The 23624-nt window shown below is 40.6% G+C and overlaps 1 protein-coding gene across 1 annotated transcript in view; it reads right to left on the bottom strand.

The window, feature by feature from the left end:
• Positions 1-428: 428 nt before the first annotated feature.
• LOC125240698 (polyhomeotic-proximal chromatin protein-like) overlaps positions 429-23624 on the bottom strand; it is a 53873-nt gene continuing 30677 nt past the window's right edge. Inside the window, 16 exon segments of the mRNA XM_048148716.1 lie at positions 429-3407; positions 5544-5763; positions 8459-8715; positions 8931-8996; positions 9082-9181; positions 9254-9328; positions 9330-9345; positions 10135-10258; positions 11208-11378; positions 11597-11729; positions 12324-12485; positions 15336-15425; positions 17401-17511; positions 18929-19038; positions 19568-19658; positions 21789-21903. Of these exon segments, the coding sequence (XP_048004673.1) occupies positions 5545-5763; positions 8459-8715; positions 8931-8996; positions 9082-9181; positions 9254-9328; positions 9330-9345; positions 10135-10258; positions 11208-11378; positions 11597-11729; positions 12324-12485; positions 15336-15425; positions 17401-17511; positions 18929-19038; positions 19568-19658; positions 21789-21903 (1840 nt within the window). The 3' untranslated portion in view covers positions 429-3407; position 5544.

Raw genomic sequence — 23624 nt, 5'->3', positions numbered from 1 at the left:
TATAGGTATGAAACTTGGTACAACCCTGAGCGTCTGCTGCGGACGCCGGATTTCACTGGTAGCGAACGTAGCAAAACATTTGTTCCAGTGTTTCTGCCTTTCTGCCTGTTTTTTAAGATCACAAACCCCGACGCACATTGAAGGTATAAAAATAGTTGAAATTACGATAAAAGTGCAAAAAAGAGAAAGTTTGGAAGGAGTGGTGATAAATAAACACGACCGAGTTTCGACATAGGCACGTAATTAACCACTTCTCGCACGTAACAAGTGCGATAAAATAGCACCATGTGTAGTGAAGAATACTTTTATTCTAGAATCTAGAAATAAAATAAATAGATCTAGATCTATCGAATGAATATTGTGTCAGAATTTGTGTGATTTCTTGTAGATGTGCAAATACTTATTTGCAAGTGATAAAATAAAAGATATTTTTATCAGTCTTATTTGTTTATTCTTTTCTAATTTCGTCGTGAGCGTCTCCTTCAGTAACATTTTGAGCAAAGTAGTTGTCATAAACGGGACCGCCTAATGTGGCCAGCGAGACCGACACTGTAGAATGAAACCACGGCAAGCCTGTCTCGCTGTACTGTACAATGTATGTACGTGTTTATAAATATCGGCGGATACTTTTAAAATTGTTTCATCATGTCTCTGTGTTGTATCAATTAGGTTAAAACACGAGTATTATTACAGTTAAATCCAACTTTGACATTTGAAAACCCTTATGAATAGTTTAGACTCTTTCAGTCTCGTGAGTTATATGTATGTATGTAGGTATGTTTTAGAACATCCCTTTCTCAAGTTCCTTAGACATGATGCTACAATTTTGAAAACTATCTGATCCTGTAACAGTGCTCAAACTGTTTATACAGAGAGAAACTAATTTAGCTAATTACTACACATACATATTTATAACTGATATCACAAATATGTATAAATGTAACAATAATAACTATGCTGGGCAACCACACGCGGTACCCGAATAAACGTGTCAGGACGCAAATATTCAGTCAGTTCAGCTCACAGTTGGTGACTCTGTTCAGAACAGGCACCAGGTGCGGTCGCGTCAGGGACGCCCCGATCCATACAACACTGAGTTTAACAACATTACGATACCAACAATGAACACTTTCGCTGTCCAAAACGTGAAGCGCAAGTTCTTTTAGAATGGAAATGCAAAAGTTTGGCACAGAAAGTGTCGGTAGACTCTCTTGGTCGTACAGATTAGATTAAGGCTTACTTAGGCACACAAACTGCGTTCCACAAATGCGGGCCTTATATTTTTCGGCTTACATCTCTACCATTTCACATGGAAGTGATGCTAATATAAATAACAGACAATAATAAAATCGTACATTCGATAAGACCTTAATAATTACTTACAAAAAACCACCTGAATATATACATCTGATCGGGTTTTGGTATTATTTTAATAACCACTTTTAGCCTATGTGTTGATATATTGGTCGTAACGACTGTAACGTGAAAGTCATAATTTACAAATGGTGGCTTAGCGTGATGTTCAAGCAGTCCCGGCGCCCGCAGCGTCGCTACTCTCCCGGCTGCGGTACACAGCCGTCACTCAACACACAACGTAATACAGCATAGCACCATGGTAATAAGTAGAATTTTAGGAAGGTGAATTACACGATTTAATAGCATTATTCATAAGATGACATGAGTTATCTTTTACAATTAGAATCTATTCCAAATATGATTATGAACAAAATTGCACTTGCAATATAAAACTTAAGCTTAAGACGACTAAATTAATAACAATTATTTTAAACTATATTTTAAAATTAGGTTTTAGTATACAACCAGAAAACCATTGGTAGGACCCATATTATTTTTTATTAAGAGGACACAAAAATATAGGTACAATTAGAATCACATTCTTACTAAATTAAATAAAATTCTAAAATAGTTATTTGTCAGAAATAAGAATATTAAATTTACACTATTAATTATAGGTATTATTATTTACTAATGTAATTAATTCACTTGTAAATAAATACAACGCACACGTATCAGCATGTTCGACTTGTGTTAGTAGTCAGCACCAGAGTTGAGGTAACCGCACACAACAGCTTGTCAATAACGAAACCAGGATTAGTTTTTACTGTCTGCTAGTACCAATGAAAATTGCTCTGATGGACGACCTGCATAATTGGCGTACATCAAACACTCACTACCGTCTGCATTGAGTAGGTACTCTATGATCTGTGCCTTAATGTTCACCTAAACTCTGCTACCGAGCTACCTATGCGAGCTGATGTGATTAGCCAGTCGACTCGGCGATATAAGCAACGTTTTATTATTCTTGACACTGACACGAGTGAATGGTATTTATTTGCCCATCGACACGTAATACAGTTACTACATTTGAAACATAAAATTTATTAGTTTTATTACTTCATTTCGGCGAATAGTAGCGGTTTTTGACAGGAGACATGAAATATGAAATGGTATTTACCCTTTAAATAATACCTAATTAGCTAATTACCTACTGGCCGTCGTTACAAATCTTTACAATCGTTTGAATCGAACCTACAGAACGTATAGATATTAGCACATATGTATATACCTGGCAACTATTAGTACCTATGGCAAATCTCACGCTACGCTATTCAAAATATTCGCCGAAATGAATGGTTGTTGTTTCTTTTGTATCATAAAGTTATTATCATTCTTGTATAGTTATGAGAAAGGTGAAGCTGAATAATGAAGTCGAGAGGTTGAAACAATGACCGGCGTTCACGCGAGGAGGTATTGACCACGATGACATCAAGCGGACGGCGGCGCGCGGCCGCGACCGCGAGGGTTCGCTCCCGGGTGACTCAGGTGCATTGCATAACGTGCAGTATTACGCATGCGACGCTTAACACTAAATAGGCGGAACTTTCGACAACTCGTCCTGAAGTACTCGCGCCGCGGCCGCTGTGGCCCGGGCGGAGTCTGCAACACGTTTCGACCTAAGGATACTTAACTCACAAACACAACGAATTACTTGTTAAATTCAATATTCGCAGTAATATACCAAGAATCTGTTTGAAAAACAAAGCTTGAGTGATTGATTGTATACTAAGATAATTATAAATAATTAAATAAATGCTAATAATATTACGTCCAAAGATTCATTTAAAAATACATTTTTTAATAACATTGAAATAGCCATAAATACGAAATTATAATAAAATCTACAACATACCCTATATAATACTTGAACTAGTGTTAACATGAGTGATACCAATGGTTTTATAATAGACGAATTAGTACATTAGACTACCTATATACACATGACTTTACACAATTCGTTTCTTGGGACAATTAACTATGAACACATCACTAAACTTGTGGAGTACTTAACACTATAGGTGTCCACTCTGGATGGACTTAAAGCAAATCTGAAAGAGAGAAAATGCCACATTAGTGTTATCTGCCGTAGTGTGTTGACTACTGGTGGCCTAGTTGTTAGTGACCCTGCCTGCATGCTAAGCCGATGACTCTGGGTTCCAAATCTGGTATGGACATTATATTTGTGGGATGAACACAGATATTTGTTCCTGAGTCATGACTGTTTTCCGTGTAAGTATATGTATAAGTATTTGTATATTATGTATATCGTTGTCTGAGTACCCGCTACACCAAATTTCTTGAGCTTACTGTGGAACTCAGTCAATCAGTGTAAGAATAACGTTATTGAACATTTTTATACCGTTACGCCGCTAAGTTAAGTTTGAAGTTATGGTTAAAAAGGTATCGAATAGTGTAAACATATTTTCCGACTTAACAATATCAACAGAGGGCCATGAGGAGTATGAGGACTACGTTTGTATGGAGAATCGGCTATTCCCTTTCTTTTAATGACAAATTAGGTAAGAACCTCATTAAAAGAAGTCTACCCATAAGCGACTATTAGCCATAGGGATCAACATTCGCCACGCCAAGTATTAATAATAGTATAATGGCGTGTATAAAAATACCGACTTAGTTTGATAAACATACATATGAAAATAACAGCTAAATGACTTATATCAACAAGTATCTATAATAAATGCTTGGATATCAAAATGTTTATTAAACATTATAGTGCATTATTATTATTACACATTTTGATGGAGTCCCACAGTAATCTCCATAAGCCATGAAATTGAAAGCGTGATCCAAAATATGTTTTTTTTTTCTCTATCAAAAATTGAGGATTGAATGTACCGAGGAATGATACAACGATTTAAAAAGAATGGAAAGCCATATCTCCATCTCAGGTTTATTTTACTTTGAAATTCCATGTCCCTCAAGTAGGATTAAATCTACAAGGGGACATTATATTTTTAGGACAAGGTGAAATGTGGACCAATGCTCTAGAATAAAAAAGCAGGGCTAAATTTTTGAATAATTTCGTGTCGAATTTTGTGAATGGGTCAATCCGCGGCAAGAGTAACACGAGTCGCGATTTTATGGCATGTTCCATTTATTCACGACACAAGTTCAAGTGATAATCTATCTCTAAATAAGTGTTACTTTCCAGATATATGCATAGATCCTTTAATTTGCTGCTGTAGTTCAAATAAACGCGCAATAAAATTGACACTCACGTTACTTTTACGTGGATTCACCCGAATCGTTATGAGCAAGAGCAAAGACATATAATTCCGTATAGACATAAAGTCTAAGAAAAAAACGTACATCGGAAGCATCAAGAAAAATGTATGTTCAAAACTCATAATTGTCATTTGTCATTGTCAAAACTGAGTGTCAAATGTTTTATGGCTGTGTCGAGAGAACACATTTAACTGTGACAGTAATCCATACTAATATTATAAATGGGAAAGTGTGTGTGTCTGTTTGTCCGTCTTTCACGGCAAAACGGAGCGACGAATTGACGCGATTTTTTAAGTGGAGATAGTTGAAGGGATGGAGATTGACATAGGCTACTTTTTGTCTCTTTCTAACGCGAGCGAAGCCGCGGGAAAAAGCTAGTTTTCTATATACTCGATTCTCTTTGATTACGAGCAAGGACGATATAATACCGGGACAGACAAAGCTCATACAAAAAAAGCGTACCCCTGAAATGTATGGGCCTTTTAGGCTTCAAACTAGATGGCGCTGTTTTGCAGCCTGGAAGTGGCCAAAATCATATTTTCCCGGAATACTCTTGCGTTTTAATTTTTTATAAGAACAAATGACATGCTTCTTTATTTTAATGTTATGATTATGACATCACGACAATACACATTAATTTTTAAAAATATATATTTTGTATGCATCATCAGTATAGTATTTAATAGGCGGCGCAAAAAAATTGAGGTACAGTCGAGTTCATAAATATGTGTACATTTCTTCACCTTAATTCGTTGCAATAAGGTGAAAAAACGTACACATATTTATGAACTCCACTGTACGGTTCTTAGTATGAAGATAGTAAATCCTATATAAATCATTCTTGGTTACAAGTATGGTTAGGAGTAAATACATTTGTCCTAAAAATAGGAGATGGGGCGTTACGTTATAACTTATAATAGAAGGATGGTTATGGCTACCTCAGTCGTGGTCGTGGTGCGGCTGGTCGGAGTCGGGGCGCAGCGCGTCGATGCTGGCCACGATCTTGAGCGCGGGCCCGAGCCGCATGGAGAGCGCCATGACGAGGTGCTCGGCGCGGATGAGCAGCAGAGCCTCGCCGTCCACCTCCTGCATCAGGAACTCGTCCGCGTAGCCCGCGCACCCGGGGATGCTGCGGATGAACTCGCACACCTCCGCCACCTGCACAACAGTACACACTCACACACACACTACACATTATCAACTCTTTATTGTTACTGCGTTTTCTCATTACCCGCATTACGTGTAGGACCCATATATTAAAGGCGCAATCTTTGTCATCCTTCCTGACGAGATAATGTGAAAACGCTTTTATTCTTCTCCGTCAGCCAGCGGACAATAATGTCTACTAGATAAACTTGTAAAAAGGTACTAACTGGTGCATTGCATGAAAATAAGTGACAAAAGAAAAAATTCATCCATTTAAATAATGTGTATGATGCAAAAATGAACGCAATCTTTTTGTAAATAATATCAATAGGGAACTTGACTGTAGTTAAAATAAAATATTTTATACAATGCACGAAATAAAGCATCAGATATAAGAAAAACATGGACAGAAGACATTATTAAATCCAATTATTTATTATTAAGTCAGGTAGAAATAAATAAACTGAGTTGACCGTGATGTCACTCAATTCGATTTCATATTAATTCCATATTAACAAGTCGTTAAAATTCGTTTTGACAGTTCGTTTTGAAAGAAGCTGATTTGACTAGGAGGCAAGTAGCCTATAATAAGATGGGAAATATTAGGCTTGTAAAGGCTTAATACAATTTTTAAATGTTATGATCAAGGAATATATATGTCGCAGTAAGATAGATAAAACCGTTATATAGTTATAACCCTAGGAATATAATTATACGTCGTAACATAGTTAAACGAAAGCGATTAATTGCTATCTTACTAGGAATATAACTATAATACGTTACTAGTTTAGTCAAATAGTTATATGACTGGATTCAGTCTAGTGAAATGATTGTAGGTAGGAGTGCGCCGGTGCGGCAGAGGTTTAGTTATAACCCTAGCTAACCATCTTACTAGGAATATAATTATAATGCGGTAGGTACTAGTTTAGTTATATAATTATATCACTGGATTAAACTTAGTCTACGGATATAATTATAATACGTCTCTAAGTGGGACTGCAACCGGGAGTCCCGGTTCTTTATAGTTCTGTACCATAAAAATCAAAAGGAACACTTATGTCGCGACTCTGTCCATCCGTCTGTGTGTTTAGAGAGAATAAGCACATTGAATTGGAAATAATTAACAAATTCTTGCCCTTAACAATTCTTCACTGTGGTTTGTTTGTTTAACGCATATAATTATATCCCTAGGGTTATAACTATACCTCCGCCGCACCACCACACTCCTGTCTACAAACATTTCACTAAACTGAATCCAGTCATATAACTATTTGACTAAACTAGTAACGTATTATAGTTATATTCCTAGTAAGATAGCAATTAATCGCTTTCGTTTAACTATGTTACGACGTATAATTATATTCCTAGGGTTATAACTATATAACGGCTTTATCTATCTTACTGCGACATATATACCGGGACTGACAAAGCCCATACAAAAAAGTGTACCCCTGAAATTTATGGGCCTTAAGGGATAAAACTAGATGGCGCTGTTTCGCAGTCTGGAAGTGGCAGTAATCATACTTTCCCCAAATATTTTTTCGTTTGTGTTTCTTATAAGAACAAAATGACTTATTGCTTTAATATTTTATCGTCATTACATTACACATTTTGGAAAAAAGAAATTTGTAGGCATCATCAATGTAGTTATGATAGTAATTAATTGGTGGCGCTAAAAAATTGAGGTACGATTCTTAGTATGAAGATTGTCAATCATATACACCGTGTTTCACTTAACACTAAAAACCTGAAAACAATTTGTTTAGAATCGAGAGTAGAATCGATTGAGCTATATCTTGATGGGGGTAATATTTTTATTTAAATTAGTATTATTAGTTATTTTTTACGTGCCCATTCTATTGTACTCGTAATACAACATTGTGTATATCGCATTGCTAGAGGTTGTTTACCTTTTTTCAGTATTTAGGGGTATTAATACTGGCTGGTTACTTGGACTATTATTTTTTCCGCTACTAGTTTGACGTTGTTTGTCAGTTTAATCTTAATGTTTATCATAAGTCATAACAAATTGAACTCGTACCTAATTACAACCTTGTCATTTTGAATATTGAGTTTATTTGCTTACTGCGATTACCTGTCCAATTTGAAGTTTACTGTGACAAAGATTTAAAGTGTTTTACAGTGACATCTTAGCTGTCTATTGGTAAACCTTATGTTGTTGCAGTAACGTACACAAATAAATAGTCTTATGGTTTATGATGGTAGTTAGCAATTATTTTATTGAGTGTAGAGCTAAAAGTTAAGTAGAGCTGTACAGAAAATTAAAAATTCAATTAAAAAAAAGTAACGATCAGATTAAAAGATGAATACTCTAGATGAGTTTAAAAAAATAAAAATCAGTTGGGGTGTCTGAGGTTTTGAGTGATACCGGAAACACCGTGTATAAATCATCCTTGGTTATGAATGTTCTAATGATATTTTTTTTAAATAAAACTGAAATTCATCTGGGATTACATGTTATTGCAAAACACGACTACATCTTTTGAGTCAGCAATATTTTTTGGTATTCTACTCAAAGTCTCTGTTTAGTGCTGTGTCTGGCCTCAAAATTAATCGAGGTTATCCCGCCATCGCCGTTGCCGGAACCCCGGTTTGACTCGTGGGGCTCCCAGCAGAGCAGTGGAGCACAGTAGGCTCTGAACATTAATAAATACTCAAAGTGAAACATTGTCAGTTAGGTACACACCGTCCACTTGTTGACATTGGGCAGTTGCGGCTTGGTAGCGGCATCATCCGCGGCCGAGGCGGGCTCGGCGCCCGCGGCGCCCTCCGTCTTGACGGCGGCGGCCGCGCCCGCGCCCGCCGGCGCCCCCGCGCCCGCCGCCGCCCGCGCGCCCGCCGCCGCTCGCGCGCTCGCCGTCTCGCGGTCGCCCTCGTGCGACGAACTGATGCGCGGTAGGTGGTGATGCCCACTGCTCCCGCTTTCCAACATTTGCTTTTTGCCTGCATGACGTAATATAACATAATTAATTTTGAAAACCCGCCGGTCACTTTCAAAGAAAACACCCGCTTCTAAATGATTCTCAAAGAAGATGCTCAATGATTTAGCCATAGCCAGAGGTTATCTCGACGCTCACGAAAAATCACAGATGGGTTAGTAAGCAGGTTTACGGTGAGATGCGGCGAGAAAGTATTTCCGGCTAAATGTTACTACTAACGTTTGAGCCCGGCGAGCACTACTGTATAATTCTCTTGGTCAGGCAGCAGTCGGATGATCTGCTTGCCTGATAAATAAAATTGGAGTATGAATAACTACTAGTGAGATCAGTAGCTTATAGGACAAGATAAATATTAGTTGAGGTTACTCACGAGGGGGCTCGTCGCTGGAAGGCTGCTTGTTTTCCTTGTCGTCCTTGTCGGCCGCCCACTCGCGCAGCGGCCGGTTCACCTTCGGGTTAAAAACATTATTCTATCACAGCTCTAAATATACAGTCTGTCCTATAGAGGGGCCTACGGGGCGGCAGGAGCACTGGCTACTTACGGCAAACGGCTCGCCGGCCTCCTGGATCACGTAGCCCTCGATCACGTGCGTCAAGATGTTGGGCTTCACCATCGCTTTTGGTAGCCCTTTGTCTGAAAACAAATTACTTATTGACATATCTACAACGGTCAAAGATGGGATTATAAACTATCCTAACAGTAATAAACTACAATTAGTCCAAAAATTAATACACAATAGAGTTATTACTAATTCAGTGGTTGAGAGAAGCGCTGGTGGCGAAGCGAAAAGAGCGTGCGACTTTCGATTTGGAAGTAGAGGATAAACCTCGCTTCATACCAGTCACTTTATCGAAACTTATGTACGTAATGTCGTTCGATATGTACCAGACGCTTCGTGAGGAAACCGGACTAATCTGAAAAACAACAAGTTTACCCTCTCGGTTGTAAGGTCGGTAGCAGTTGCTTTGTAAGGAGTTATTTCATAAGTAAGTAATATTGCAACCTTGCTATTTGTATTACTATAAATTAGGTGTTTATTAAATAAAGTCTCAGTCTTATCCAGCATTCACTGTGTTTAATCGTACGCCCAATTCCTTCCCGCACCACATGGCAACCCTGCCAGGATGAGGTGTCGGGTTCGCGCGCCGCCGCGTGTGCGGAACTGCATTAAAGGCCGTGATCCGACACACTCGTATATCGCAATAATTTTATTTAAAATTACAAATACGCAACTCATGAGTAGAGCAAGAAAATGTCTTCATTAGCCAAAACGCCGCAGGAAGATCCTCCAACTTCCCGCACCACATGGGGTCGCCACAGCTTTCGTAGAACTGCCCAAGGGTATTCTTGCGGTTAGTCAAGTGGACCAAAGCAGTGGCAAAATGCATGGACAACGTAACGATGATGATGACAGAGTGGTACCTGGCTGGCTGATGTGTCTCGGCGCGCACTGCGCGCTCTTGAAGAGCGGCGCGGCGGAGGAGACGGGCGCGGTGACGGCCGCCGTCGTGCTCGCCGGCGCGCTCGGCGCCACCGTCGTCACCACCTGCCACCACGCATTATCAGACTCATTCTAACACACACACACACACACACACACACACACATTTATTTACAACACGTAATGTTACAATCTTACTCGTGTTTACCTCTCGTATTAATTAATGATCAGAGATATGACAATAATTGGACGCCATCGCCATTTGTTTGATGATTTCAGAATAAGTAACTGCTATGTGGTTGGAAGTGACGCAAGTAATCCAATCACTGATCATACTTGCATTTAAGCAGAGAATGGTCGTTGCAATATTAGAAATGTTACAAAATAAACTGAGGCCACTGCCGTATCGTGCTCGTGAATTTTTGAAGCATCACAATGAGCAGGCACACTCAAAGGTTATGACAGATGGCGCCACCCTATTAGTCCATTGCACAGATAAAGAATTTTATACGTGAGAGCGAGAAGATGAAATGTTTTTTCTCTCTCTCTCAAATATGAATGACAGTGACATGCCTAGGCACTTGCACCGGCGCCGCCTGGCTAAAATTGTACCTCCTCATTAGATTTTAGGTCATAACTGGTTTAAGACCTAATTAAACGCGCGCTCGGGCGCATCTATCAGTGGTGGTTTGTCACATGTTAATCGCCACGACTACCCCGTTCACACAGCAAGTTTCTATCATCGGATATGTCACTTGTCCCAATGCTCAGTAGTCAGTAGACACATCGAAATTATATACAAGTAACCCTCAATTTAATCTACTGCTGTGTGAACGGGAACTAAGCTTACCGGACGCTTCCCGGGTCGACCTTTCTTCCCGCGGGAGCCTCGCGCGTCGTTTTTTTGTACCGAGGCAGCCTCGCGCGGCAATCGTCCCGCGGCAATCGCCCGAGACGGCCTCGCGAGGCTGCCCGCCGAGTCTGCCGCCTACAAAAGGTGTTAAATGTGGCGTATCGTTCATATTCAAGCGGTTAAAGGATTGTAAGTAAATACCTGTGACGCCGGAGGTGTGGTGTGCTGCGCGCTGCTCGGTACGGGAGCGGGGGAGGGAGCGGGCGCGGGCGCGGCGGCGGGCGCGGGCGTAGGAGCGGCAGCGGGCGCTTGCGGCCGCCGCGTCTGGCTCTTGCTTAGTTTCTGTCGCTTTTGACTCGCCGCTAGCCGGACCTGTTCAATAAAATGTGTATTTTGGACATTGGTATATATTTATAATTATAATTTTAAAACAACGGGACGGGACGCAGAATAGAGACCTACCACTGCCGGTCATGATCCAACCCTGTGACCGGCGATACCGTTTGAGCGGGGCGTGGGAGGGTGACCGGCAGCGCAGGCTGGCCGAGTTGTGGTCGTTGCCATGGCTACGGGAGTGAGAGTTTCCTTACCGACGGTAGCGGTGGGAGTGGGCGCGGGCGCGGTGTCGGCGGCGGAGGCGGGCGGCGCGGGGAAGGCCGCCGCGGCCGGCTCGCCCGCCGGCTCTGCGCTCATCGGCTGCGGGGCTATCTGCTGCACCGGCGTCTGTACAAACAATATATTACATCAATTAACATAAAAATCTTACACAATTTATAGACAAATAAAAGCTCAGCCACGTAAGACCCCATACATAATCTCAAAAAAAAAGTATTCACACCTTGGCCTGTAAATAATAAAGCCTCAGATCACATGTTTGTTGACTTCGGGCGGCAATTACATGTGATCTGAGACGTTTCTTACCTTACTGGCAGTAGTACTAGGTATGTAATCTACAATTGGTTTTGTGATATCGCTACTTTGCTTAAGGCTGGTTTTAGTGCCACGCGGACCAACCGCGCGAAGCCATCCGCATCTGACTAATATCAAAGAGAATCGAGTATTATAGAGAGTTACTGTCGAAGTAAAATGTGTAATCACAGTGCATAGACTGCCATCTCTTGACACAGGCTTAAAACTTTTGAACCTCAGTTTTGTGTTAAAATGTCAAATATTAATATTAGCGCCATCTAGCTGAGCGTACCCCAAAGGTGTAATGCCATCTAGGCCACCGTACCTTTTTCTGTATGGTAGTGAGGTACGTTTTTTTTTAGACTATCTGTCTATACGGAGTTATGTATGTGTTTGGTGTTTAGTGACCTGCGACTGCGGCGCGGCCTTGTCGTCCTCGCTCTTGACGTGCACGAGCGCGGCGGGCGGGGGCTGCGGCGCTGGCAGCGGCAGCACGCCGCCCGCCGGCGCCGCCAGCAGCCCCACGCCGCCGCCCAGCGTCAGCTGCGCAGAGCTCAGCCCGCCGCCCACCTGCACGCACGACACACCACCATGTACCATTACAACATACCGAGGGTTTACTCGTGAAACCCGGTTACTTGACCAAACTGGTTTTTGAAATTCGAACTATGTGTAATTTCCACAATGTTGTTACTTCAAGGACAAATTATCTCGATTTATAGTAAACCCTCGATACTATATGCACTATGTCAAATTTATTAAAATCATGTCAACTACTTTTCTGAACAATCAGACATTATTTAGAGGTCGCTTAAAATACAGCAATAATGCCCTACATGTATAAAATGAACTGACCAATAAAAATGTTACATGGAGGCATTTCAACGGTTTAATCTTATTTTTTACTATTTCAATGTAATATATAAGTTCTGTCCCTGTTCTTCTTAATTATCGGGCATGGTATAAAATGTTTTATTTTAATCACAGTCAAGTTGCCTATTGTACATAACTAAATGTTACGCTTTATCTCTTTATCACTTTTTTCAAATGATTTATGGCATATCATGCTCAATAATATAAAAGCAAAAATCTATGTTGAATCCTAGTACCTATATACAAACACAACATACCATAGAATAATTAAATGGAATATAATTATACATACACAAATAAATAATATTTCATTCGTGTTATCCCAAATAATTTAGTTACATAACATAATCTAATTCAAATAAGCCATAACAAGTTGTTCAACCGGTAAAAACACGTAAAACATAATTTCTACGATATCGATGTAACATGCAGATAGCCCAACAAATTGACAATTCGCACCAACGACCATTAACAAGAAATTTCACAGTCCAAGTTCTATTATACTTAACCGAAACTATACTAACATATCATAATCAACTTTACTGTATGAGACAAAAGTTTTTATGAAGATGGCGATACTGGCGAATGCGAGTGAATGTGTAAAAACAAAAAGGACGAACGGAAAGACTCGTAGTAATTAGAGAAGAGCCAATGTAACGAATGTGAAAAATAAACATGTTACACATATCATAACCCTAGATATATTATTGTCCCGGATCTGTAAGTTCACATTTTTGACACATTTGTTTTGAAGTATGTTGCGATGTGGCTAAGACGTATCGTTTGCCAAATCTAACGATTAATTTCGAATTGGTTGAATCGATTAGGCCCTATGTACAAGGAGGCGCTTAAACAAATATACGATTTCTGTCAACTTACTGAAATGTCATTTGAATCGAAATGACAGACTCTGCCACAGCACTAGTCTAAAAATAAAAATGAATGATAAATGACATAATAAGTAAATCATGCGTAATAAATTAATATCGTAGTATACTCACTAACGAAGATCCGCAAAAATGTAACATGTGTTAGATTATGTTTAAAGTAAGCGAAATATTGTTTTTAAGTACTTGATTTTATTTAATATTATTACAGGATTTTATTTAAAATTTCATTAGGTTGCGCGAGTTTACGTTTTGTGGACGCTGTCATGTGTCAAAAAGAGGTTCTTACAGCTCTGGGACAATATGTCTTGTTACTATGATTAATCATTGATTATGCAACAGGGAACAAACAACACCTTTTTAGAAAAAAACGTGATAAGCAATTTTTGGAAAACACTACTGTTGTGAAACTTGATTTAAACAATTAAGAAAAGTAACCCACGAGCAAAATAAGAGGAGACGGGGTGCGATGAAAATAATGTAGAGGGTAGGCAGGGGACAAGTAATAAAAGCACCTGCTCATAACAACCAACAGTTTTTAGCAGCGTCGATATTTGCTTTATTTTCGACACGGTAAAGATATTTAATTACAATTACCAGTTAATACTCGTATTTACGATAAATGAAAATTCAATCGCTGGGTTCACACAAAGTTAGCAATGTCGTGAGGCAAACGGCCAGTTAAGACGTGCCTCAAACAAGGCAGGTTGCTCGACCGAGGACAACGCGCGCGCTGTTTTGGTCATTGCTAGTTTAAAAGGTAAAAACCGTCAACTGTTTGATGAGACAGTATTGTTTGGAGCAGGTAGGTAAGAGGGAGTGTGGCGGGCTACCTCGTGTTGCAAGAGCGGCGCGACCTGCAGCAGCGAGGAGGGCAGCAGCGGCGCGCCGTCGAGCGCCAGCGCCGGCTGCCAACGGGACACACTCAGACCACGACACAACCTAGCCGAGCCCCGCGCTTGGCATTTTACCGACATCACTATTTCGAAAGGAGGGCCTCAAATCGTCGAGTGATTTCTTATGGTTTCTTGCAGAAGGCTTGGCAGATGTGGGAGATCATTGGTGCCCCTATTGTCATCAAGTTACGATCTGACGATGGGACTGAAGAAATGGAGAAAACTTATACCTATAATGTATGTTTTCACAGTAGCTCGTTAGTATGTTTTCGAGAATCGTCATTATCGGTGATACAAATTTACCATTAAAAATGTTTTACGGGGACGAACCTTTCTTTGTTAAAGTATTGTGCATCGTGAAATTTACAGATACATCATCGTCACGCAGCAGACGTTTATGGAACTTCCCATACAATAAAATTTAACGAACGCTTTAACGGTGACAGACGGTTTGGTGCAACCGACCCTTACACGAAAAATCTGTATATGTCATCACTAATCGGTTATAATTTGGTAGGGTGCGATCAACTATAGGGCCCGTAAAATGTGTGCGAAGTGCCGCCGTCGTAAGGTGACGGTTAACAAGAAGTCAGAAGCCACTATTGTCTAGAATCCGAATGTAAGAGTGACGTAAAAACACTAGGCGAACATATTTTCGCTAGCATATTAGATTGGCGTTACAGGAGTACTCAACACATAAGTACTTGAAATGATAAAACAGCAAAACTTAAAAATGTTGTAATTATGAAGAATATAATGCTTACCGTTTGCATCGCAGTGGAGTGGTTCAAAGCAGCCTGTTGCTGTACCGCCATCCCCACTGAAGTCTGGACGAGCCCGCTGCCGACTAGAGTCTGCAAATAAAGTAAGCAAATGTAAAGTAAACTATTTTTTACATGTCAATTGATCTGAAAATAGCAACTGATTGTAGATAAAATGCAAAATGAAAAGGTAAGATGAACAAATACAAAACAAAAGGACATACAATACAAAGCATAAACCAATCCACGCAGAATCGGAACCAAAAATCGCTCGATGGTATGAAAACGCTTACGCGTTGTCGTGGCTAAACGCATCCGTACGCATGTTCATACTAACGACGCGTTGTCGTCGCTAAACGCATCCGTACGCGTGTTTATACTAACGACGCGTTGTCGTTGCTAAACGCATCCGTACGCGTGTTTATACTAACGACGCGTTGTCGTCGCTAAACGCATCCGTACGCATATTTATACTAACGACGCGTTGTCGTGGCTATACGCATCCGTACGCATGTTTATACTAACGACGCGTTGTCGTCGCTAAACGCATCCGTACGCATGTTTATACTAACGACGCGTTGTCGTCGCTAAACGCATCCGTACGCATGTTTATACTAACGACGCGTTGTCGTCGCTAATCGCATCCGTACGCATGTTTATACTAACGACGCGTTGTCGTCGCTAATCGCATCCATACGCATGTTTATACTAACGACGCGTTGTCGTCGCTAAACGCATCCGTACGCGTGTTTATACTAACGAGCGATTTTTGGTCTGCGAAAGCCGATTCCGCGTCGATATGTTTGGGGAGACCCTTATACTTCACTAAATATGTATTTTCCATCAAGGGGAAACCTTTGAGAATCGTGTGTGAAGACTGGATTCGTCTCCTAGATTCCTGAGAGACGATGAAATCTATAAAATTTACTAGGATATTCGATGAAAGCTTTTGATCGGCACCAGACCGGCTCGTCGTAAGAGACGACACGGCTGTACCCGCTTGCTGTTGGCAAAGATTTGTGGGAAACAAACAATTAGCCGTGCATCGTCTCCGTGCCATAGGAATAATGATTGGAAGCTGAGGTACTGCGAGTTGAGCCACTGAGCTTGGGCCGGGGCCTGGCAACCATGTTCCGATATTAGCAAATGTGCCTTACGACATGAAGTAACAAACAATTATTAGCGTGACGAGGTGCCAAGAGCTGCCTTTTGAATCCTCCAGCCATAACTGATGGGTTAACAGAAATAAGTAACGTGATCCAAATGTACAAATTTTTCGGCAAGGATTATTTATATAGGATTTACATACTTCATACTAAGAATCGTACCTCGATTTTTTAGCGCCACATATTAAATACTATCACAACTAAACCACATCTCTGACACTGGCTATCAAATATATGAAAGAGGCGCGTTCCTAGCACACATTCTAAGCTCGTGTAGGTGAACGCGTACTATGCTTGTGCTATGACAGGTCAACTGGTCGCGTTTTTGACAGGCGGTAACTGCGAGGTAACCGAGAGGGGGTGGGCGGCGCTTTCGGCGGGGAGCGGAAGTGGCCATACTGTACGATAGTACTCTTTATTATACTGTGACTAAACTGATGATGCCTACAAATTTATTTTTATCAAAATGTGTATTGACGTGTTATCATGATTTTAAAATATAGAAATACATATGTCATTTGTTCTCATAAAAATAAAAAATATATATTTGGGGAAAATATGATTTTGGCCACTTACAGGCTGCGAATAGCGGCATCTAGTTTTAAGCATAAAAGGCCCATAAAGGGATACGGCCCATACATTTTTGCAGGGGTACGCTTTTTTCGGGATATGGGGTTCGTCATAGTCCAGTAATACTGTTTTAATAAAAAAATGCTCTAGTAATTTATAAAAAAAGTTACGTTCTTGCCCTTTACAGTCCTTTTGGCGCCCAACTGCCCATTTTAAGAAAAAGACAATAACGTTTTAACGTTTTCTCGCGCAAGTCCATACTTAAAACTGTGCTGGATGTGTGGAGTCGCGCGCGTAATTATATAGAGTAATATAGGATGAATGTGGGTTACCTGCGGCTGCTGCAATGCCTGCACCTGCGCGAGCGTGCCCTGCGCCTGCGGGCCGGCGCCCAGCTGCCCCACGAGCGTGCCCGCTTGCGACATGCCGCTCAGCTGCACACCCTGCGCAACACATTAATAACGTTTGTTCGAAAATCACTTGGCCTAACTCATTTGGCCGACCAACGCTCTTTTGGCCTAACGATCATTTGGCATAATTTAAATTTTGCCCCAAAAATGACATTAAGAACCGATAATAGGTTTAGGTTAGCTGACCTCACACAAATCCGTCGTTAAAAAAGTGGGTTTAACGGCGTTATCATTTAAATTAGGCATGATCATTATGCCAAAAAATATTAGGCAATGTAAAAATAGTTCAAAAAACTTTAGGGATTCGACCCATCACATTAACTAATAGGCTGGTGTTAGTGACATCTCATGTCGGACCGACCGCGCGGAGCGATCCGCACTACCAATTCGTATGAAGTTGGTGTTGGCCCGCTTTACCGAAGTTCAGACCGCTCCGATCGGTCCGCATGACACTAAAATCAGATATGCCCCGCAAAATTTGAGTAATTTTGTTATCTTTACAATATAGGGTCAACTGCAACTGTTATGAGAGCCGCTACGTAGAGCTGTAACGTAGTTGTGCAGTTTTGATACAACTTGCAGTAGGTTGAAGTCCGTATGTACGCCGTATAGAAGATAAAAAAGTAGTCGGCGCTGTTTGCTGTGTAATCCATGCTCAAACACGTCTATATCAAAATGTAGCTAAAAACATAAAACTAGTACGTCTCTGATAAATTCACAGAACTTAATTTAGATAGAAGAAACAAATTCATATATTTGTATAGGGGCCGAGCGTGTCAAATTTTGTACTGAAGTTGATTCTTGCCTGTAATTTTAAATATGTCTCAGGCTCTTGATTGTTCATAATTTTTGTGTTGTTGCAATTGAATATCACGTAACGAGGCATTTTTTATGTTTTGGTTGACTTCAACTTACAAAAATTGACGCCCGAAAGCTGCAAGCTGCGAGTAAAGACGGACAACTCAGTGGATTTCACTGAGTTCATTTGACACGCTAAGTAGATACGTTTGCTTGATCTATGGTATATATGACATCTGTGGATAAATTATTATTTTTATTTAATATTACAACCACAATTGTAAAATCGTCAGACAAATTACTGTCAACTGTTATACTCGACAGACGATTATTTATTAGCCATTGCATCTATCATAAGCCGGGTCCACACAGAGCGAGGTACGTCGCGAAGTCGCGAGGCTATGTGCTCACGCGGCAAACGTTCAATGTTGTAGACATGCCTCGTCCGTGGCAGGTTACTCAGCCTAAAACTCACGCATTGCCTCGGCCAAGGCATTTCTACATAGCACGTTTGCCGCGCTAGGAAATTGCCACGCGACGTGCCTCGCTCTGAATAATTAGTAATGTGACAGACGGACAGAGCCGCACCGTAAGGGTTCCTTTTGTACCTTTTTGGTACGGAACCCTGAAAAGTTAATAGTGTGGTGCGTACCGGGTGTATCTGCTGCACCATGGATATGGTCTGCATCCCGCCGGCCATGGGCAGGCTCTGCGCCACCGAGCCCACCGGCAGCGAGCCCTGCTGCATGCCCAACGTCATTCCTAGAAAAGCAATTTTTTTTTAATTAATATAACTAACTACAATTAAGTAGGATATATTAAAACATTATTTACCCATTAGAGCAAGAGCCCAGAGCTGCCAGACCTTCCTTTTCTTATTTTCTCAAGGATGAAACTTAATGTATAATTTAATGTCTGCATATTAGCTAGTTCAGCCCGACGGCCATTTTTCTGCGACAAGGTTAAAGACTAAATTTCCTTAAATTCTCAAGGCAAATATTTATACCACCATACCATTTCCGCTGTCCGTAACTTTTACTAGACGCTTGAAAGTCTCTCTAAATTACCCTAATATCTCAACCTACAGCCAAAATTAAGCATGAAGCTAATACAGGATGTGTATTATAGGAGCTTCAAGCATGCATTGTATGAAAACAATCGAGTTTAACACATTCGCGGACACGTATGCTATAGCATACGCGTAGTCTTTTGTTTCCTTTGGCCTATGACAAATGACGTCACTGGCCGTCCGTGAACGTGACAGGTTAAACAGTGAGAGTTGTAAGCTCACCTTGTTGCTGGTAGTGCTGCACCATTTGCTGCGCCTGCTGCTGGTGCAGCAACTGTTGCTGCTGCTGCTGCTGTTGCTGCTGCTGCTGCTGCTGCGCAAAGTAACATTTCTTATCAAATTATTATATTTCCTTTACATGTGCGCTATACATTAATTGAATATATTGTTCTACTAGCTTTTGCCCACGGCATCGCTCGCGTCAGAAAGAGAAAAAAAGTAGCCTATGTCACTCTCCATCCCTTCAACTATCTCCACCTAAAAAATCACGTCAATTCGTCGCTCCGTTTTGCCGTGAAAGACGGACAAACAAACAGACACACACACTTTCCCATTTATAATATTAGTATGGATATATGAGTGTGCACGGGAAGACGTCCCACTTTGTCGATTGCTATAAAGCCGCTTTGTCGGTTTTTTTTTACAAGTAAATCTCGCCTTAATGGTGGTTTGTCGGCAAAGTGGGACGTTTTACTAAACACACTCACATATACATTTAAAATTTACATGAGAATAAATGATCTTAACGCACTGGTCCCACCAAAAACGTGAAGAAGAAGAGAAAGTCGCTCCCGAGTAAATAAAAGAGAGAACGAACGATTTATAGTTCACAGCTCGGCAACGAACTTTAACTCGCTCGCGCTATGATCGCATCTCTTTCACCCACACAGGAGCGACTCTCTTTTGTTCCAGTGCCTAAATCTAAAAATATTTACTAGTAAAAATTCGTTAAACCTGAGCCGCGTAGCACATTGTTCCGAGTCGCACGTCGTTCCAAAGTTTTGCGATATCTCGCCCAAACTTCGGAATAGCGTGCGAATCCATGCGCCTTAGTTGAAAACAAAGTATGCAATGTGTTTTTAAAGGATATTAGATTTGCTTGCCTAATCGAAATAATCAATTAATTTTAGCAGGTTTATGTTTCCTTAATTATAAAAAACCTTCGTTTGCAAAGTGTTTTAGTTATGATCGTGATGCAATACCTGCGTTCATTATTGACAGTGCCCGACTGATTTGAGTTGTGAATGAGTTCCGGTTTCGGATATGCCATATTAAATATTTGTCAGCGGAAGTTATTTCCATTATGGGTAGACGTTAATATCTATACTCGAAGGTTTTACGTGCGGGTATGTTTATAATACATACTAGCTTTTACCCGCGGCTTCGCCCGCGTAATAAAAGTATTCATTAAAATTTTCATTTGGATCCTTAGGTTTCTCTGTAGGTATATTTATCTGCGATTATTTCGATTGCACATAATACGTTTGCTGGCAATGATTGTAGAAATATTACACATCGACCACAGCGTAGGTAATTCTATATACGCTGGGGAAACCTTTATAAACATCCCACATAGCCCGTATTTCGACACTATGATCGGTGGGTAAAAAGTACTTTTTTCTATTATCCCTTAAAAATTTTTACATTTTGCTTATACTTATCGCAAACGTAATCTTCAAGCAAGCAAACAACGATCGTCTTAGAGCACATTGATTGTAAGAGACCGCCGACCGATTATCCGTATCCCTCTAACGATACCCATATTATCCGTATCCGTATCGCTATCGCTATCCCTATCGCTATCCCTATCCCTATCCGTTATCAAGATGTTCAATGATTTCTTATCAAGTGCTAAAATATAAAGTTTCATGGTTTTATCTTTTAAAATTAAGAAATCCCATACAAACTTTCAACCTCTTTTTCAACCCCTTCATCCCTTTTTTTCGAAATAAAAAGTAGCCTATGTTCTGTCTCAGGGTCTAAAGATTGTCTGTTCCAAATTTCATCAAAATCGGTTGCGTGGTTTAAGCGGGAAAGCGTAACAGACAGACAGACAGACAGACAGACAGACAGACAGACAGACAGACAGACAGACAGACAGACAGACAGACAGACAGAGTATGTAGAGTATGGATAAGTGAATATAAGTGAGGGCGCCACTATGATTAACAGTTAATTATATAAGAATATGCCTAATGAAAGTTCCCGTTTAATATTTTACCGCCCAGTTAAATATATGTCAAATGACAGTTAAAGTACATTATTTTTTTACAAACGAATACATGCATCAGGGCTCATACAGTCAAGGTATTAAATATAGATGCGGATACTGTATCAAAACTATTTATCCACAACCTTAACGTATAAGCAATAAAGTATACATATTTCTGCACGTTATCCGCATTTAATATCTTTGAGTGTACATGAATGTGGTAATAGATACCTGCAACGCCTGTTGCTGCAGGATCGCCTGCTGCTGGATGGTCTTTGTGATGGGCTGCTTGTCCTGCACGCTCGAGATCTGCGTCATCTGCCCGCTCGAGTTCATCAGTAACACCCTGGTATAAAGTTATACAAGTTATCATTATTAGCCGGGTTCACAATAGAGCGAGGCACGTTGCGAGGTGAAGTGCTCACGGGCAAACGTCCAATATAGACGCGCCTCGGCCGTGGCAGGTTGCTAGGCTGTGCAAAACGCACGTGCTGCCTAGGCCGAGGCACGTCTGCACAGCACGTTTGTAGCGCGAGGAAAATGCCACGCGTCCCATGCTCTGTGTGGACCCGGCTAATGGAAAACGATTTCATATTAGTCATTAGGTGGGTCCATACAGAGCGATCTACGACGCGAGGCTAGGTCCTCGGGCGGCTAACAGCCACTTATTTGCATGTTTAAAAATTCGAAATGCATTAAATATTCGTGCAGTCTAAGATAACCGTTTGACAACCAAAATAGTACAGAGAGTAGATACTTTACGCTTTAATAAATATACTTAGCGATAATGTTAAAGAAAACTTATTCTTAAATAAATAAATAATAAAATAAAATACGTAAGTATCCTTGTTAGTGGTTCGTTATTGCTAGTTGGTATTCCCTTTAATTTCGCGCAAATATAACTACGTGCCTAACAAAAAACTGGAATAAACTTCTGATAAACTTCAAAAACTTTTTATTTTCATATTTGCGGCCTCAAATACACCATGGTGGTAACCATCATACGTACAACAATTATATAATAAGTACCTATATGTTTCCTTTCAGACTATAATGATCTTGTTGCACTTGCAATATGCAACGTAATCATGCCGATAATACGAGATGACCTTGTGGAAAAACGTTCAGATGGTGACGGGAAATTATATCGATGTTTAGCGGTACACTTGAACGCGCACAGTCGTCAGTGAAAAGCTAAATGTCGCACGCGAAAAAAGACCAAGTTACTAATTGGCTGCATTTTCACCCGTAATCTTACGTGCGTCACCGGCAAATGTAACAACGCAAATACCTCGCGCAGGCGCGGCAAGAGGGAGGCGAGAAGGTCGTTCTTTCCCGCCAAAAGTCATTTGCTTTGAACCTTACATATGTTGAACAAATAAAAATCTTTGAATCTTTTGAATCTTTGAATCTTTTGAATCTTTGAAATAAGTAGTTAAAAATACGGTCACATAACCGCATGAAGCTTTCATTGGTAATGCGAGCAGTCTGGAATGAAAAACTTGTTCTAAACTACCTTACAAAAACAAGTGCAGTCATTGCTAAAGCACCAATACGATTTTAAGTAGATATGTACCTACCTACCACCATGGCCAATATCTAGAAGTTCGATAGACCATGTTTAGTATCCAACTAGCACAATTCGCTTATTTTCCTTTCTACAGCACGGGAAGCATGGTCGCGCGATAGACGATAAAATATCAGGCCGTCCCTATCGCACTATTAGTAAGTGCGATAGGGACGGCCAGATGTTTTATCATTTATCGCGCGACCATGCTTCCCGTGCAGAGCTTAATAATTGTTTAAGTTTTGGTCATCCCCCTTCAATTTGGGTATTTTATTTAATCTCGTTGGAACAATGACCCAGTATTTAGGTATACGTATCAGAGATGTTGCGGATATTCGCATCCGCATCCGCACGCGCGGAACTTCCGCATCATTTTCAAAATCCGCATCCGCATCCGCCTCCGCAAAAATCAATACGGAGCATTCGCATGATGCGGATGTTGAACAGGTCGGTACAGGAACGACTTAGACGCGTGCACGGTAAATTCACCATTGGCCAAT

Source organism: Leguminivora glycinivorella, chromosome Z (genome assembly GCF_023078275.1).
Source record: "Leguminivora glycinivorella isolate SPB_JAAS2020 chromosome Z, LegGlyc_1.1, whole genome shotgun sequence".
Taxonomy (NCBI): Eukaryota; Metazoa; Arthropoda; class Insecta; order Lepidoptera; family Tortricidae; genus Leguminivora; species Leguminivora glycinivorella.
Note: the sequence above shows the minus strand (reverse complement) of the source record. Positions and strands in the feature narration are given on the sequence as shown.